At 38.0% G+C, this 17788-nt stretch overlaps 1 protein-coding gene across 1 annotated transcript; it reads right to left on the reverse strand.

Annotated features, from left to right (window-relative positions):
• Positions 1 to 242: 242 nt before the first annotated feature.
• Positions 243 to 7704, reverse strand: hand2 (heart and neural crest derivatives expressed 2). The gene is made up of 2 exons (XM_026358992.1): positions 6549 to 7704; positions 243 to 2083 (listed from the first exon to the last, which is right to left on the reverse strand). Exons 1-2 carry the CDS (start codon positions 7155 to 7157, stop codon positions 1958 to 1960), a joined length of 735 nt encoding a protein of 244 aa, XP_026214777.1. The 5' UTR covers positions 7158 to 7704; the 3' UTR covers positions 243 to 1957.
• Positions 7705 to 17788: the final 10084 nt, after the last annotated feature.

Raw genomic sequence — 17788 nt, forward strand, 5'->3', positions numbered from 1 at the left:
AGTTACCATGTAACCAGGTGGTGGTTTATTAAATTCAAAACACTGTTTACATCCCACATTAAGTATTATTTAGACTCCCACCACATGTTCACACCACAACATGGACTGTCTTATTACCATGACATCACTACATTTACAACTCAAAGTCGGAAGGAAACAAGAGAGAGAAAGAGAGTACTTGACATCGGCTACACACTGGCTTATCAGTTCATTAAAGACCTCAGTAAGTGTTCAATTTTTCAATTTTTGTCAACAGAATGGCAGTTTTGGTCCTTTTAGTGGCTACATTGCACATACATTTATTGTGTTGATTAAAGCAGGAAACATGTCAGAAGCTTTGTGTGTGTGTGTGTGTGTGTGTGTGTGTGTGTGTGTGTGTGTGTGTGTGTGTGTGTGTGTGTGTGTGTGTGTGTGTGTGTGTGTAATTTTGAGGGTTCCAAGGAAAAGGTAAAAATAGTTTTGGCTATTCTCAATTCTTTATGCTGTTGTCATAAAGAGAGGCTCTGCCACAGTCTAATCAAACTTTAGCAGTTTTATAAAGCAACTTTGCACAGTGACACCATACACAGTACGTAACATTAAATACATCCCACCAACACACAGCACATATTTCATTAGACCACTGTCTTTAACAGTGGGTTAAAGGAAATCGACAGGGAAGGGAAGTAAGGACTTCTTTAGCAAAGTGGGCTAAAGCACGGTTGTTCTGAAAAAATAGTATTAATTCAATCATCTATATTATTTTATATATTAATGTAAAACACACAAGTGTTACACTTTTACACAGGGGGGCATGTTCCTTCATTACAAAAAATATAATTGTGGTGGTTTATCTGTGAACAGCTCCATAGACTGAAACATCCATCACTAGAGAGGCCACTGCGCATGTACAGACATTTCTTTGTACTACATGCTATATAACAGTCTCCCAACACCCTCCTGTGGCTTACTGATGTCTTTTTAATGATTTTGGACAACAATGGAAGTCTATAGCACACACACTGTAATCTTCGTCCAAATCCAAATCCAAATCCAAAATTTGATTTAGCTTATGTGTGTAAACAGAAGGAGTTCATTGTTGGTTTTCATCACGAGCCTTACACCAATCAGCCACAACAATATAGCAGGCTGGTGGTTTTAATGATGTGGTGTACAGGGGTCAGCATGAGAAAAAAATGATGTTGGCTAAGATTTAGAGGTGCCAGACCCTCAGTCCTGGTCTGCAGCGAAGTCTCTCTGTGTACTGACAGCAAACCACACTTGGTTGTTTTATTGTTGTGGCTGATTGGTGTATGCTTTAAGTTGGGCATGTGACAAACAGTAAATCCTACCGAATCACTGAGTCAGAGACAAATCTTATGCATAATGTATTATTTTATCCCCACCCACCCAGTCTATGCCTAGCACATAAATAGATCTAACCACAATGTGTGTCAGCTTTTAGTTGACATCAAATATGTCAGATGGGGAAATAATGATGACAAAACATCCTGAATTTTTCCATTTTGTGAAATCAAATACTACTGTTTTTTTCAACAAGAGTATTCAAATAGCCTAAAAATACAAATGAAGGTTGTGCTGCTAGCTTAACTTTAAGAATTAACTAACACTTATCACTCTCAGCAACCTATCAAGTTAAATAGGCCTAGTTTTTTACATGGAACTTTTTTGGAAAGAGTTGGATTTTAGCCTACAGACCACTAAAATAAAACGCTTCCTTATGCTGTTCCGGGAATTCCACTCAATGGGCAAACTAGCAGTAAACTGTTTTCATGTTTCAACATAGCTACGTGATCCCACCGTTCTGAGGTAAGAGAGCAGCCTCGAGCTCCAGAGAGATGATGGATTGCTGCCATTACAGGTCATCGGTGCATGTCATTACTGTCCCGTCACTCTCTTCAAGGGTAAAGCTGGAGGAGGAAAAGAGTGCTATGAACTAGTAGGAGACCAGGAGGCTCTACTGTTTCAGTTCCAGAGCCCAGACATGTTGAGGCCACCCTGTCCGTCCTTTACTTTTCTTATCAACAGCTGTTGAGGAGGATGACGATGATGATGGCGATGAAGTTGTCTGTGGGATCTCCACCTGCAGACACGTGACATTTATTGTTATCGTTATTTCTGTGATGCTCTTATGTTTTTCATGGGTAAACCATTATATGATTTTTTTTTTTTTTTTACATTTGATGATGGAGACTACCTGATATCAAATGGTTCTAGAGCAGATATTCATAAAACTGAAGATGCAGGTTAACTTGATATGTGACTGAGAGTAGCCTTTGTCACCATGGAAATAATGTTATATTTCAGCCTTTTTATAGTTAAATAAGTTCTCGATATAGATAAGTTGGATGAAACGTTATAACTGAGATTAAATTAATAGCATTGAACATTGTACATATACATTTTGTGTATGTTAAAGATAAGAAAATAAGTATAGATGCCCAGATCAACCAGCAATGCACTAGATGTTTAGTCATATGTCTGCGGAATGACACCACAGACACATAACGTAGCCGGGAGCAGTCATCAGGCTGCTGTAGTAGATTAAATCTGTTTCACAAAGACATCACTTTCCCTCTGACCTAAAACCAGGTGTTGGACCAGTTTTGGTTAATGGTACAGACATCATACGATGTTTTTTAAATGTAAGTCTTCTCCTTACTTTTTAAATTGTCTTGAGATGATCTTTGTTGTGATTTGGCGCTACATACATCAATGAACTGAATTAAATTGAACCAAATTGAATTGTACCCTGTTTCATATGCACTGTTCAGCTATAACAGCTAAACCAACTATTTAACGATTTAATGTAATTGAAATCTTTTTGATTAACAGACCTATATTCCTATTATATATTATATATTTTTCTGTTTTTCTTTTTTTTTTTTTTGTAAAACGGACGTTCAAAGCGGTCTAACAACACATTTCCTCTAACATGTGTAAAGTAATTATTTCATGATATTCTTGTTGTATTTCTTTTTTTATTCTATTTTTCTGATAAAGCTAAGTTTGATCAAAAATGTATATTTATATAGTCCCGGTACGTTTTTCTTATTATTATGTACGCCACTTGTTTTTCACAAGTTTTTCCTTATGACGCACACAGGAGAACAGAATCTTAAATGTACTGTTCTATAGTCTGACTGACTACTACTACTAGTACTGCTAACAGAATAATCCTCATAATATATATATATATATATATATACTTCCTGGTTGAAATGCATTGAGGTGGACTGAGCAAGAAAGCTTAAAGCTGAGAAAATGCCCATAGAGCCCAGGCTGAAGGTTTTCGGTCTGACTTGTCTTGTAAGGCCCGGACTGTTCTTCCCACATCCCGTTAGAAATATCCAGACATATTTTACACAGATAGTGAGAAAACTGCAGCGACACCTAATAGCAGTGAGGGTTTCTCCTTCTTCATCTTCTTTATGGCATCACACTCAAATGATTTCCAACTCGGGCAGATTGTTGCAGGCACTATTAAATAAAACCCGGTGTCATTGTGTGGTTAATAAATCAGTAATATTTATGGAAGGTTTGTTTTGTTGGATCGTTGATCGATACACTCAATAAACGGAGCGGATCCATTTTAAAGTGCTAACACGGACAGCTTGACAGCAAATTTACGTGGTGCTTTATGTTACGAGTCTGCATGAGGAACTCAGTAATTATACGACAGTTCGAGAAATAAACCCATTATTTCGATTTTAAAAAAATGATTGTGTGGCTAGTTGTTGTCCTTACATTGCAACCTGAATGCCACGGAAGAAGACGCCGCTGAAAACCCGTCGTGTGTATGATGTTAAAGGTCATATAAAACTAAAATATGTTCTTTTTAACATTAGCGTGATGTTCATATTAATGCTGATATCTATATTATAGCCTGTATCACTGGCATTGTGTAGAAAATATTTACTTGATTTGATATGGAATTACCCTTTTACATCAGGACACGCTTTATCTTTGGCCTCTACTACTTCACTATTAACTTATTGTTATTATTACATCGCACCATTATGAGCTCCAAGCAGATTAAATTTTCATTACAGATCTGAACATTTAAAATGTCAATCTAATTTAAGTCACAGGTCTAAAATACGAACTACGCCTAATAATTGTAACTAAAACCTTTCTAAACACACTATCAGGCTAAAAGACAGTGAATCGTTTAAGGATCATATTTTCGCTGCGCTGTCATAATATAATGAAGATAAAACTCCACATGACAATACCCTGAATAAAGTCACACTTAAAAAAAAGCAAAAGCATCAATGGCGAAAATCTGTACCTTAATTCTCCCTTGCACACACAATGTAATATAAACTGAAAGGCTATGCCAGGTCCCCCTTATTTGTATTGCAATACACTTGTTATTTCAAGGTGCATAATGAAATGAGTTAACTACTTAATTATTAACAAAAAAACAAAATGAGAAGCACTATTAATTTTTTAAGTTGGCTACTCAATCAAATTCATTTACCCAAACTTATCAGATATGTAAACATAATTCCCTAATTTGGTTTAATTTTAATTAAATTAAGATGAATTATTTATTATCATATATATAATATATGATATCCTTTTATTCATTTTTAATGTCAGTCAGTAAATCCCTGCCAATTGCAAGACCTTGGAAAGATGTGGCCATAGACCAAATCTATGTGGATCAAAAGAAACAATACCAGTGGGTCTATATGACTGAACCTGGCCCTTCTGGCTCCAAGCTGTCTGACAACGGCAACCAATTTTCTGGCTCCAATTTTGTCTAGATCACTTGGACTATACTATAATTATTATACTATATGCTATATAGTATAACATCCATTGGATAAACACATACATTTTGCTCTTTTAGAGGGCACAAAGCGTTTCAAATGTTAACCCCCACCTCCAGTGGGCTAGGCTCTGTGAATTTTGGCACAGTAAAGTACTTTCTGTTTACGTTTTCTCTGGCCTCTTTACTGAGATCAACAGTGTTTAAAAATGTATATTAAGCTGATTTTAGAGGTCTAAATGACGCTTCTCTTAAAGAATGTGATGATTCTTGAAATAAATGACTACGTAGGACGATGCAGGGTTTTGCATGTTTTATCAAGTAACCTATAAGGTAATCCTGAAAATAAAGAGCTTAGACAACACAAGTTTCCTGATTTACGCTGCTGTGTTATCTGTTTATTCCATTAATTGCACCCTTTTACTTACTGAAAACAATGTCCGATGACAACTTCTTAATTTTGTCAACAGTAAATTTGATAAAAAGCCAGTGAGCAAACCTATTTGTACCTTCTCACGATTCTCAGTCTACAGCTCCAAGAGCCCCTGATTAAACTTGATGTACTATACGTCACCATCTTCACCACGAAGGAAAAATATGTATAACCTTCAGAGGGCAGATCAAATAAGGCAGTCAGAGAGATGGTAATCTAGTCTAATACACATTGGCATAAAATTGGTATTTTAACTCATCATACCAGGAACAGTAGTCTTTCCTATGAAATAGACATACCGTTACCCTGTGGCGGTGTCCTCGTTTGCACATCGCAAATAAAAAGGCACAACAGCCAATGACTAGAAATATTTATATATAAAATAAGCCGTACATGAGTGTAGCCCACAGAAATTCTGCTGACGCAGAATTATGGGCTGGAAAACACTGTTACAGCATTATATTTTCATAGGTAATTTATAGCCTATTTTGTAATTTCTTTCACGCCTCTTTCAACAGAATTAAAATGTTAAACATTTAAAGGAAGAACTCGAATTGAAAAAAAAAAGTAAATAATTTTATTTAGTGGACTATATAAAACCTGTATCAAAAAACGCTGAGTTGACACCGTTTCCATTTAGTTTTGTCTGTGTGCGCCCTGACTTTACTCCACAGCCTTACAGACTATTTCCTCTGGGACACAGCCATTTTGACTGCAAGCAGACACAAGCAAGATAAGTTGTCTACAGAATGGTTATTGTTCAATCGTTATTTTTCCAGATATACAACAGGAAAAGTAACATTTTACTTTAAGACTATTGTAGCAATAGTCGGTAAACAACTCCCTTCAAAGACTAAGCCTGCGAATAAATTCATCTTGTGAAACGACAAGAAAGGTAGAACACTTCTTCTTTTTTTTAATTAGCCACTACAGATCCCAACCTTCTAGATTTTAGGGGTTACAATCCAGTAGCAATCGACCAAAACGCTTCTATGATCTCTGTTTATTCTATCAGGCATCAGATCGTTAAAGCTGGCTGCCTAGTCCTCTGGACTCTCAACTGTTTCCAGCAGTCTTTTCCACCACTGGTCTGGAGCAGTACGTTTGGATTTCTAGCAGAGAGAAACTGTTGCATAGGTTATGTCAGCTTTAATTTTGTAGTCTAGGCCTATACCTTATTTATATATAAGATAAATGTTGTGATGTCAGAGTCTAAAAAGGGATTTAACGACTCTGTTTCTATTAAATGACTTTCAGGACAAATACCTCCTTTGAATTCTCCAGTAGGCACCTACATGTGTTGAAATACATACACACACACCACACACTGTTTCTTACCGCCTCTCTTTTCGCCCTCTCTTCCCGAGCGTCCGTTTTTTTCAGCTCGGCCTTAAAAGCCTGTGTGTCTCCGTGCTGTCCGTCCTTGTCCAGGATGTCCATCAGGTAGGAGATGTAGCTGGTGGCCAGGCGCAGCGTCTTGATCTTCGACAGCTTGGTGTCAGCCGGGACGTTGGGGATACACTCCCTCAGCTCCGCAAAAGCCGAGTTGATGCTTTGAGTTCGCCGCCTCTCTTTGCGGTTGGCCGTGGGTCTTCGCTTCACCGTCCGTGGATGTGTGTGGTGGTGAATACCAACAGTAGCTCCGTTCACCGAAATGGTGCCGGCCCCCGGAACTAAGCCGCTGGGTCCGTAGTGGTGGTGATGCTGGTGGTCCAAGCCGCCGGTGGATCCGCCGCCGCTGCTGCTGTGGTACTCTGGGCTGTAACCGGGCGCGAGACTGTAGTCGGTGGGAGACATATCCGGGTGGCTTATCAGCCAGCTCGTGAAGTAAGGAGGAGCCCCGGTGTCCTCGTGACACCGACCAGCAGCCGCAGCATGCAAGGAATAGTGGTGGCTTTCGTGGCGGTGCATGACCGGGTGGTGAGGGAAGCCCGACACAAGACTCATGGTGGCACACACAAACACAGACTCACGCGCACGCGCACATAAACACACACACACACACACACACACTCACACACTCTTGCACGCACACGGGTCCTTCTAGGATGCTGCAGCTGTATGCTCGCGCTCGCCGTTTACCTGTTGCCCGGAACAAATGTCTGCATGTTGAGTGATCGTCCCAGCTGATTCAGACAGAAGCAGTCGGGCTGTAATCCGCACAGCAGTGGACGTGAGCCGGGCTCCTCCGGTCTGCAGTGGCCCTGTAGGCCGCTCAGTTCTGTCCAAACAACTCCTCCTCCTCTATGGCATTGCTCCTCTCCTGCTTCCTTTCATTCTAAAGTCACAGTTGGGCGTATTGTCCACTCCTCTTCCTTTAGAAATTCACAGTGCGTAATCCTTAATGTCCTGCTCGGTGTACATCATGTCCTTTTGTCCCTCTCCGCGACTTGGGTATGAGCCTTAAGCTGAAGAGTCGTTTGTCAGTGCAGGGCTGATCTGTGCAGAGGTAGGCTACTGGGTCACTACTGACTGGTTGATTCTGCTGCTATTGTAACGCCAGCTTGTCTGTATGAGGTAGAGACAGAGCTGGACAGACAGAGAGAGAGAGAGAGAGGGAGAGATTCACTACGTCATCTTTACTACAGGGGAGGGGAAACTGACTTCATAGCATCTATCAACCAATGATGAACCCCAACCCCCTTCCCTGGTCCCGTCTGTAGGCTCTGTTTACTTGTCCTTAATGTCAATGGGCCTGCTAAATAGCCGCGCGGAGGCCACGCTCACGCCTACCATTAGAAACCATTATAAGATCAGGAAAAGAGTGAAATGATCCTGTTCATGAAAGTTAAATGCAAACGATGTAGCAGAAATGTAGTTGGTCAGTATATGTTTTATCAATTAGTAAGATATTTATCTCTGTATTTTAAAATACAGTACAAAAATACAGCGACTTGTTTTCTACAGCATGAGAACCCAACAAAGGTAATTTACAGTTGTCTCTATTATCAATATTTACTGAAAATCGCCTAATTATGTAAAACGTCTCAAATGTTTTATGTCATATTAACTTAATCGTGTTGAGAGTACGAGAGGTATGAGAATGAATATGTTACAGTGATATAATTTACCCGATTTATTTGCGGATTTCAAATTATAACATTGTTACATAGCTTGTTTTGTAAAATCTGCAACAAAAAAAGATGTTTATTATTATGTATTTTGCATTCCATTTGAAATGATTTATTGCCGCTTCCAGAAAACCAACTTTCCAAATAAATCTATGGAGACTAAATAATGTTAAGAAATGTTCCATAGCCGACAAAACATGCTGACGAAGTTGTGGAGCAGGGCTACCCAAAATATCAGTGAAGAAAACGAAGTTTTAGCTTATTAATATAAATTGAATAGATTATTATTATTATTATTATTATTATTATTATTATTATTGTTATTATTTGACCCTTACTTACAGTAAAAAATAAATCAATTAAATAAAAAAAATGTTTGCTTGCTTTTATTCAAATATTATATCATATTTCAATATACTTATCAAATATATCAAATGCGATCTCACATTTAAGGCCTTAAATACAAAGTCATAATTATAAAGCTACGTTCATAGAATGCAAAAAAAGGTACTCCTAAATGAATGCATCTAAAACATTACGTAGTCAAGTCATTTAAGAATGCATCTATTTAAACTATGTACTTTAACTATATATTTTAGTAGTTTGCTGATAATCATATACATATGTTAGTACAGCCATTCAACAAGTACAATTTGTTTTTGCGTAATTGTTTTGTTTAGAACATGTTTACATGTCACGAGTATTCCAGGAAACGGCTATAGTCCAGTAAATAGTAAAACTAAACATATAAATATCTAGATGTAAATAAGTCATGAGTAATGATTATTGCGTTTTATTAAAAAATTAAGAAACATTTTTTTTTGCTAATTTAGAAGTTAACTGACTAAAAAATCCTGCTTGGTAGAACATTCCGACTATTCATTTCTGGAAGGCCGGTGTCGGCTGGCCTACAAAAATTACTCCAAGACCACATAGACAGCTCATTTAAGAGGTCATAAAATAACCCAGAACAATATCTAATGATCTGTAGGACTCACTTGTCTCAGTTTAGGTCAGTGTTCATGATTCAACAATAAGTTGGTAAAAATGACATCCATGGGAGACACATTAGCCACAAAGCATCTTGATCGTACCTATGGCTTTTGGTCCATTATTCTGTGGACTGATTTTTCCCAAAAAAGCATTAAAAAAATAACATAGCAACAGTCAAAGATGGTGATGGTAGTGTGATGGTCTGGGACTGCTTTGCAGCTTCAGGACTTAGAGAGCCAAAACTCCTCCATAGAGATGTGAAAGCCTCAGTAGCAGTTAAACAAACATTTTAAGTTTTACCAACTCTTAAAAGGGTCAAATTATACAGCTTTTTGGGTTAAAGAATAGTGGACCTGGATGTCCCAAGAATCTGTCTCTAGTGTCTTCATGCTGAAAAAACATGTAGATTGCCTCCACTGGGTTGTCTAAAGATGTGCACTCTGACAAAGTGAGCTGTTTTCAGGGTGTGCTGCTTAGTTTTCAAGTGAGATCTGATCACCATGGATAATGGGTTGCAGCGTCCTTCTTGTTGCTCTGGTAACAGGAAGTGGCTGAAATACAATGGATTCAGCATGACTGAGCATCAAGACCGGCTGGTTCTACTGAACATGCAGATCTACAAACCTTTCCATCTGGACGTTCTGAAAGGTCAATAAACAAGTTTGCATTACTAACCTTGTTTAGTATAGCATGTGGCTAATGCTAGCAGGTTAATTCTATTAGCTATTTTGGTTGGTAATACTATAGTAACAGTCTCTCTGCTCTGTTTTTTCTGTATTTTGGTAATAACACTATTGTAAGTAGTGGAACATAACATTAGCTCAGCTCTAAGTAGGTTGCATTTTTTTAACTGATTGATTGTATTGATCAATGATAATTTTTAACTTAATTCACCTTGCATTCTGTAATACAGGCCTAGTCGTTTTGCAGAGCAACCTTTTTGCAGGTACACATGATGTTTGAAAATGTCTAGTTTTATGTGCTTGATACTGCTCCACATTAAATTTTTTTAACAAAATTGTGCAAGGATATAGCAAGAATATAGTGCATGTTTTCTATTTTATTAACATCACATTTTACCTGCCACTTTCCCTTATCTAATTTACACTAGGTCACAAGAGGTAGCAAGACCTTTGACCTGGACTTTTTGATGACTATGGGCATTTACAGCTAAGAGGAACGCTGCAGTAAGTTTGGTTTGCCTTATCATATAACAATTAATTGTCTTTCTTTATCACCTGTCTCTGTGATAATCAAAACACTACATGTTATACCCAGCTGCTTTACGTTTCTTCACATACTGTACCATTAATGGGGTAAAACCACCACAGAAATTCATAAAGTTATAGTTTTTTAACCAGCTTGGTTATACGCAGAATATGAAATTACCGTAGACATTTTACAGATACTGTGAAGTTTTTACTGACATCACCAATAGTTGCACTTTACAGTTAAATGCAATCATCGTTGTCCATACCTGTTAACAAAGACTTGGGGTTCTCATATCTGGTCCACAAGGACCCCTTGACCTTGACAGATCATTACCTGGATCAGGTGTTGTCTCCCAGCTTTTGATTTACTGAACACACCTAATCAAGGTAATCAGCTGTGGGGAAGGCAAAGATAGTAGGATAACTGGCAGGGGGTCCTTGAGGACCAGGTTTGGAAACCCTAGGCATATATTGTGCATAAATGACTAATTGCTATAAAAAATATAGTACTGATATATGAACTGATAGTAGTAAAGAGCTGGAGACCAAGGGAGTTGGTGACATACCTTTGACCTAAAATAAAAATGTATTGTACAATATTTAATATTTTCTTATTTTCTCAGGTGTCTCGTGTTTCATAGTCCTGTGGTGCTGTTGCCTCCCTGGATGTAGGCAATGAGCCATTACTTCAGCCAATGTTGTTTGTGAATGTACAGCAAGCAAGACCCAAGCAATACACTGTTATATTAAACACACACAAATAACCGGTTGATATTTATTATTCTTTATGTGTGTGTCACCATAATATTCACCCCCTTTATGTCAGTATTTAGTAGATGCATCTTTAACTGCAATCACAGCATGGAGTCTGTGTGGATAGGTCTCAATTAGGCTTGAACATCTGGAGATAGTGTGTTTGTGGTGATGTGCAAAGTTTGGTGTGTGCTAAACATAGCATCTTGTCTGATGGACAAAAAGCACAATTTTGGTCTCATCAGACCAATGAACCCACTACCACTTGACCATGGAGTCTTTCACATGCCTATTGGTGAACTCAAATCATGATGTTGTAGGCAGATTTAGACGTGCCATATTCCTTCCATTTCTTGATGACGGATTTCACTAAACTCTGAGGGACGTTCAGTACCTTGAAGATTTTTTTGTATCCATCGACTTCAATGCTCTTCAATGACGTGTTCTTTTGTCTTCATGGTGTAATGGTAGCGAGAAATACTGATTAACCAGTGACTGGACCATCCAGACACAAGTATCTTTATACTGCAATCACTTGAAACACTGCACTCAGGTGATCCCTATTTCACTAATTGTAGGACTGCTAGCACCAAATATCTGGACCTCTGTTGGCTTAGGTCATTTTAAAGGGGGTGAATATTAATTCAAACACTAAATTCACCTTACATATTTTTATTTAATTGACATTACTTTGTAGAAACCTCTTTTTACTTTAATGAAACAATAATTTTATCTGAATTTATTTTGTCAAAAATATATTTTATTCACCATGACTGATTCATATTGCCAAAACAATGATGAAACATCCAAGGGGGTAAATACTTTTTATAGGCACTTCAGAGATCTTGGACCACAATGGACCTTTATTGCATCTCTCTGACTTTGAATTCATCTGAAAAGTCAATAGTCAATAGTTATTTCCAATTAACTAGTACACCTTCAAATAACTACTAAGAAAACTAATGAATAAACCTACATCCTACTCCAATCTTATTTTGTTTATGTGGCAACTACCCCGTGGTTCACGTGTGCTGAACTGTGAAGGGTGATCAACTGCGAACCAAGCTAATTAAGTTAACGTTGTTTTATACCGTCATTTCATTGACACAATGAGACAGACTGTACAGTTCACTCAAATGTGGCGAGAGGGCTGTGAAACACAGTATGGAGTGTGGAAGCATTAGAAACTACCTGAACTGCCGTGTGACAGAAATGTCAATGTCATAAAATGAATCGGTAAGCAATTAAACATTTGGCTTTATGTACCTCTTATATTCATTAGATACAAACATGGTGCCATCTTCTGATCTCCACTACTTGAAGGGGAAACACATACACACACACACTAACTAGGTTATTGAGTCCGGAAAGTAAGGTTTTACTTTGATAGTTTGGATTTTGTTACAATGTAGAGACTCACAGTCCCATTAATATTTAACATCTTTAACAACCTATCTGTCCAGAGATAAGAAGCCAATAGAATTGGCTGCCATAACCCCCCGCACCACCATCTCCCACACTGCCATACCCACCTCTCTGTTTAACCGCGGGCATGAAGCTGTCAGTCAAGCGCAGAGAACAGCTGAGTGTAAAACACTTGGTGTGCGAGAAAACCGATCCAAACAAGAGGGAAAAGGACACAATGAAAAGATAAATGTACACACAACATTCTAGTGTCACATTTGCGCTCTCCAGTGGCATATTTATGCATGCAACATTTAAATACACACAGTGTCATTTTTTTCACCTTGTGTTTTTGTGAGCTTTAGATTTGGCTTTGATCTAAAGCCATATAGTAAGCTACTACGGTATTCTGTCAGTAATGACAGTACTGCAGTAAAGTGATAATATATATGGATCAGAACCTTCATTCTAATGTCACCATCACTTTACAAACTCTGTCTCACCACCTCTGCAACTTCATGTTGTTTAGAGTAAACTTATTTGACTTGAGAGACTGAAACTGAGACAGTTATTCTGTCCTTTTTGGAGTAACTTCACCTTTATTAGTAACGCAGGGTTGCTGTGCTATTCCAGGAGTAATGTCAGGGCCTGCTGTGTGGATCACGGAGATTCAGTGGTAACAGAGCACAAATAGAGCCACAATATATACACACTTGTCTATATACCAGACCGCTCCGTCAAAAACAAATACATCCACAGCTTGTCCAGATTCAGAGAGAATGGAGGAAGAAGAGAAGCTGTGTTTGTCTAGATCCAAATGGTGAGCAGTAACTGTGTTGCGCACTCTGTTGCTACCATTTTGCAGAGTAAGTCTGCTGAAACCAGGAAAATAAATTGATGCACCAAATCCCTACAACCTAGTAAGTAGAGGCAAGAGAAGAGGAGATAAGAGGATCTTAGAGTATTGCACTTACGATTTAAAAATCCATCTAGATTGTACAGTGGAGCTAATGGAGCTAATGTTCTCTCTTGCTAATTCCACAAGTCACTTTGGATGCAGCATTTTGGATTGACTGAAGGCTTTTTAAGTTTTAGTTATTGGAACATCCCATTAGTAGTCTACCCAGCCTAGAAGTAACAAATGTTTGCACTAGTTTTTCAGCAATGTTCCAACAAAGAGAGTTAGCATTGCCTCTGTCTGTAGAGGGTTAAAGGACATCCAGGCCTTTATGTCTTTTAAACATGCTCGAAGATTGACTGATTGGTTTCCGTCTGGACTCATAGATGAATATAGCTGGGTGTCTGAATAGCAAAGGAAATGTATAGAGTGTTTTCTAATAATATTGCCTAACTTTTTGTGAAGAAGACTCATTGTTAAAACAAACAAATTAGAATCAATCTGAAAAAAACTAGTGCTGTTCCTGTATTTTAAATGAATTAATTATTGAAATTAATTCGCCATGATGTAGGGCAAGACACAGTCTAAGTAAGAGAGCAATCTAAGTAATCTAAAACTGTTGTACATTTAGGCCCATCCAAGCCAGTTGCAGAGAGAATCTAATCTTTTTTTCTGACAGCTATGATTTAGTTTGTAAAGGAATTCATAACGTAACTTCTGCTGAGAGTTAAAAAAAAAACCTGGGGTTTTCCTTGTTTCCTCTATCATTCATGAATAATATGTTGTGTTTTTTTTTTTATATTATATATATTATTATATATTTTTTAAAATAATATCAACTATTTCAAGGCTAGGCAAGTTTCATCTAAATGAGTCGAATGCCAGCTTTCGTGATGTTTTCTTTAAGCAGTGTATTTGTGAATTGTACCATGGAGCTAGACTCCTTTGATGAACTACATAGCACTGAAATAAGAGAAGATGGAATTAGTTCCTTCAATTTGATAGATTGTAAGATTAACAACTACTGTAATAGATTTTTTTAATAGTCCAATAGTCCATTTTAAGTATAGTCTATTATGGTACATTCCTACATTATTTAAAATGATCAGATAAAAGAGGCCTTGGGGGAACAACTAATAAAAGATACATTTCAACATTGTAAGTCAGAACAGGGTCGAAGGTGTAATTGTAACAGCAAGTTTACATTTTGAGTAAAACTGATGGAGTCTAATAACAGTGAATTCAATGCAGTGTTGACGCAGTTGGCAGATGGACATGATCACTCATACAAATAATTTACTAACAGGGATTGGATTTAGACAATAGAGATATGATGGTCAACAGTCCACATTTAATTGGTTTTTATTTATTTATTTATTTTACTTTTATTATGTTACTATGTACTATTTTGTGCACCAAATGAGGTCTCATCTATTCACATAGATGGATTGTATATATATATATATATATATATATATATATATATAAGCAAGTATAAGTGTTGCATGGTGCCACTGCATTCTCTCTATGTGTGGTGTGTGTGTCAGAATGTTCTGTGTAATCCATCTATGTGAATGGAAGCTGTTGTAACAACTTAGATTGGTTTGTGTCTCCTGATAATGATACATAATTAGACTGTAGGTCAGTCGGTCAGACTCCTGATCTCTCCCCTTCTCTGTCTCACACACAGAAACAGATACACACACACACTAACACACACATAACTCTCTCTACCCATGTTCCCGCTCCTCTGATCTCAGATGTTCCTCCTCTGTATAAATAAACCTGACAGAGTAGCAGGGCTACATATGTGTGTGCAAAAGAGAGAGAGAAAGTAAAGCTGTGTGTGTGTGGGTGTGTGTGGCTGTGTGTGTGTGTGTGTGTGTGTGTGGGTGTGGGTGTGTTTGTGTATGTCAGGCTCTGTGATGACGTGCAGGTACATTCCAGAGCAGCGGAAGTTTCTTTTCAGAGTGAAGTGCTGTTGTTGCTGCCTGGACTCAATTACAACTATAGTGCAACTGTGTATACTCATGATGTGTCACGCTCAGCTAACTTTATGGGTTGTAAACATGTAAAGCACAATCCCCAGATGTTGATCAGTTAATCTACCTAAAAAAACTCTTCACTTAGCCTGCCTTTTCAAATAAATTCAGTTCAATTCAGTTTATTTGTATAGTGCAAATCAGAACAAAAGTAATTCAATTCAATTTTATTTGTATAGAGCTTTTTACATTTCACATTGTCACAAAGCAGCTTTACACAAGCATAGTAACTATGGACGTTTACATGAACAGTGAATGTGTATGAATCAAAATAATCCGATTGTCCCTGATGAGCAAGCCGAGGGCGACGGTGGCAAGAAAAAAACTCAGTGAGAAGGCAACAGGAAGAAACCTTGAGAGGAACCAGATTCAACAGGGAACCCATCCTCATATGGGTGATAACATGCTAGTACTCTAAAGGCTCTCCAGAGTGTATGGTTTAGGACAATACAACATTTAACATTTTTTTGTTTTTATATAGAAAACCCAACAATCCCACTCGAGCAGGCACTAGGTGACAGTGGACAGGAAAAAAATCCCTTTAAAGTAAGAAAGAGCCACCAGAACTGGGCTCAGGTTGGACGGCCATCTGTCTCGGCTGGTTGGGGAGAAGGGAGCGAAGAGAGGGAAAAGAACAGCAGGCAACAAAAGAATAACAACAACAAGCAGCAAAACATTACATCAGTAGTATCAGTAGACACAATGGTTAAATATACTTCTGCAAAAAAGACTACATTTAAAGAGGTAATGACAATAACGCTCCCACAGTAGACACAATGTGATAAAAGGGTCCTCTCTTTAAAAATGTTACCTTTAATTATTCAGGGGAACTTTGAGTCTGATCAGAGGATTAAATGAGATAATCTCTCATCAAACAGTTACTCATCCACACTACTGTCACAAACCTGGGTGTTAAGGTGGACAGTGGTTTTAGTTTGGATAGGCAGGTTAGTGCAGTGGTAAAATCCAGCTTCTTTCACTTGAGACAATTGGCAAAAATTAAACCATTTTTGTCAAAAAAGCACTTTGAGACAGTGATCCATGCCTTTGTTACAACTAGGCTGGATTACTGTAATTCTTTGTATTTTGTTGTGTCTCAATCGTCCATGTCCCGTCTTCAGCTGGTACAAAATGCTGCTGCTCGCTTGCTGAGTGGAACTCGCAAGAGAGAGCACATTACCCCGGTTTTAGCCTCACTGCACTGGCTGCCTGTCCATCTTAGAGTTCATTTTAAAATTCTTTTGTTTTTAAGTCTTTAAATGGTCTTGCCCCTCCCTACCTTTCTGAGCTGCTATGTGTGCACTCCCCCTCTCGGTCGCTCAGATCAGCTGACCAACTTTTTCTGTATGTGCCAAAGACACAACGGAAGCTCAGGGGAGACAGGGCATTTGCGATTGTAGGCCCTAAGTTGTGGAATGCATGTTAGACAGACCTCCTCACTGACTGTTTTTAAATCAAAGCTCAAAACTCATTTCTTCTCCTTGGCTTTTGACCCAGTATGAGAAACTGGCTTTAACAATTTTATTGTATTATATTCCTTTTAGTTCTTTTAAATTTTAAATTTTATTTAAATGCTATGTTGGAAATGGCATTTTGATTGCACTTTTATTATGTTCTATTCTTTTATTCTATTTTATTTTAAATTGTTAAGCACTTTGGTCAGTCCGCTGTTTTAAAAGTGCTTTATAAATAAAGTTGACTTGACTTGACTTGACTTGACTCATATTCAAACATGGAAGCTGAGAAATCTCAGTCTGACTTTCATGCACTGAGCAGCTTTGCTCAAAGTCACCACAGTGGTGCTGATGAGAAAATGACACTTGAGTCTATAAACGTTGTGCCACTACTTCCCCAAGTACAGTTGCTCATTCATTTTGATGAATCAATCAAAACTAACTTTTTTGTTGTTAGGGTCTCCCTGAGTTCACCTAACTGACAATTGAGGGTAGATAAGAGTGCCTCTGTCTGTTGGTTCTGGCCTAAAGAAAGAGCCAGAAGGCAGCACATGGAACTCTGAGTCACGATGTGAGATGTCTGACAGATAGGCTGCTTAAGTTTAACCAATTTAATGAACTTTTCCATTCAACACTCAGAGAGCCAAAGGAAGAGATAAAGCCAAATGCAAGGACACTTTTAATGAAATCTTTGTAAAGCAATGTCATCACAGTTCAGACACTGTGGACTTTTCTTGCACAGCATGTTTGTA

Source organism: Anabas testudineus, chromosome 1 (assembly GCF_900324465.2).
Source record: "Anabas testudineus chromosome 1, fAnaTes1.2, whole genome shotgun sequence".
NCBI classification, from domain to species: Eukaryota; Metazoa; Chordata; class Actinopteri; order Anabantiformes; family Anabantidae; genus Anabas; species Anabas testudineus.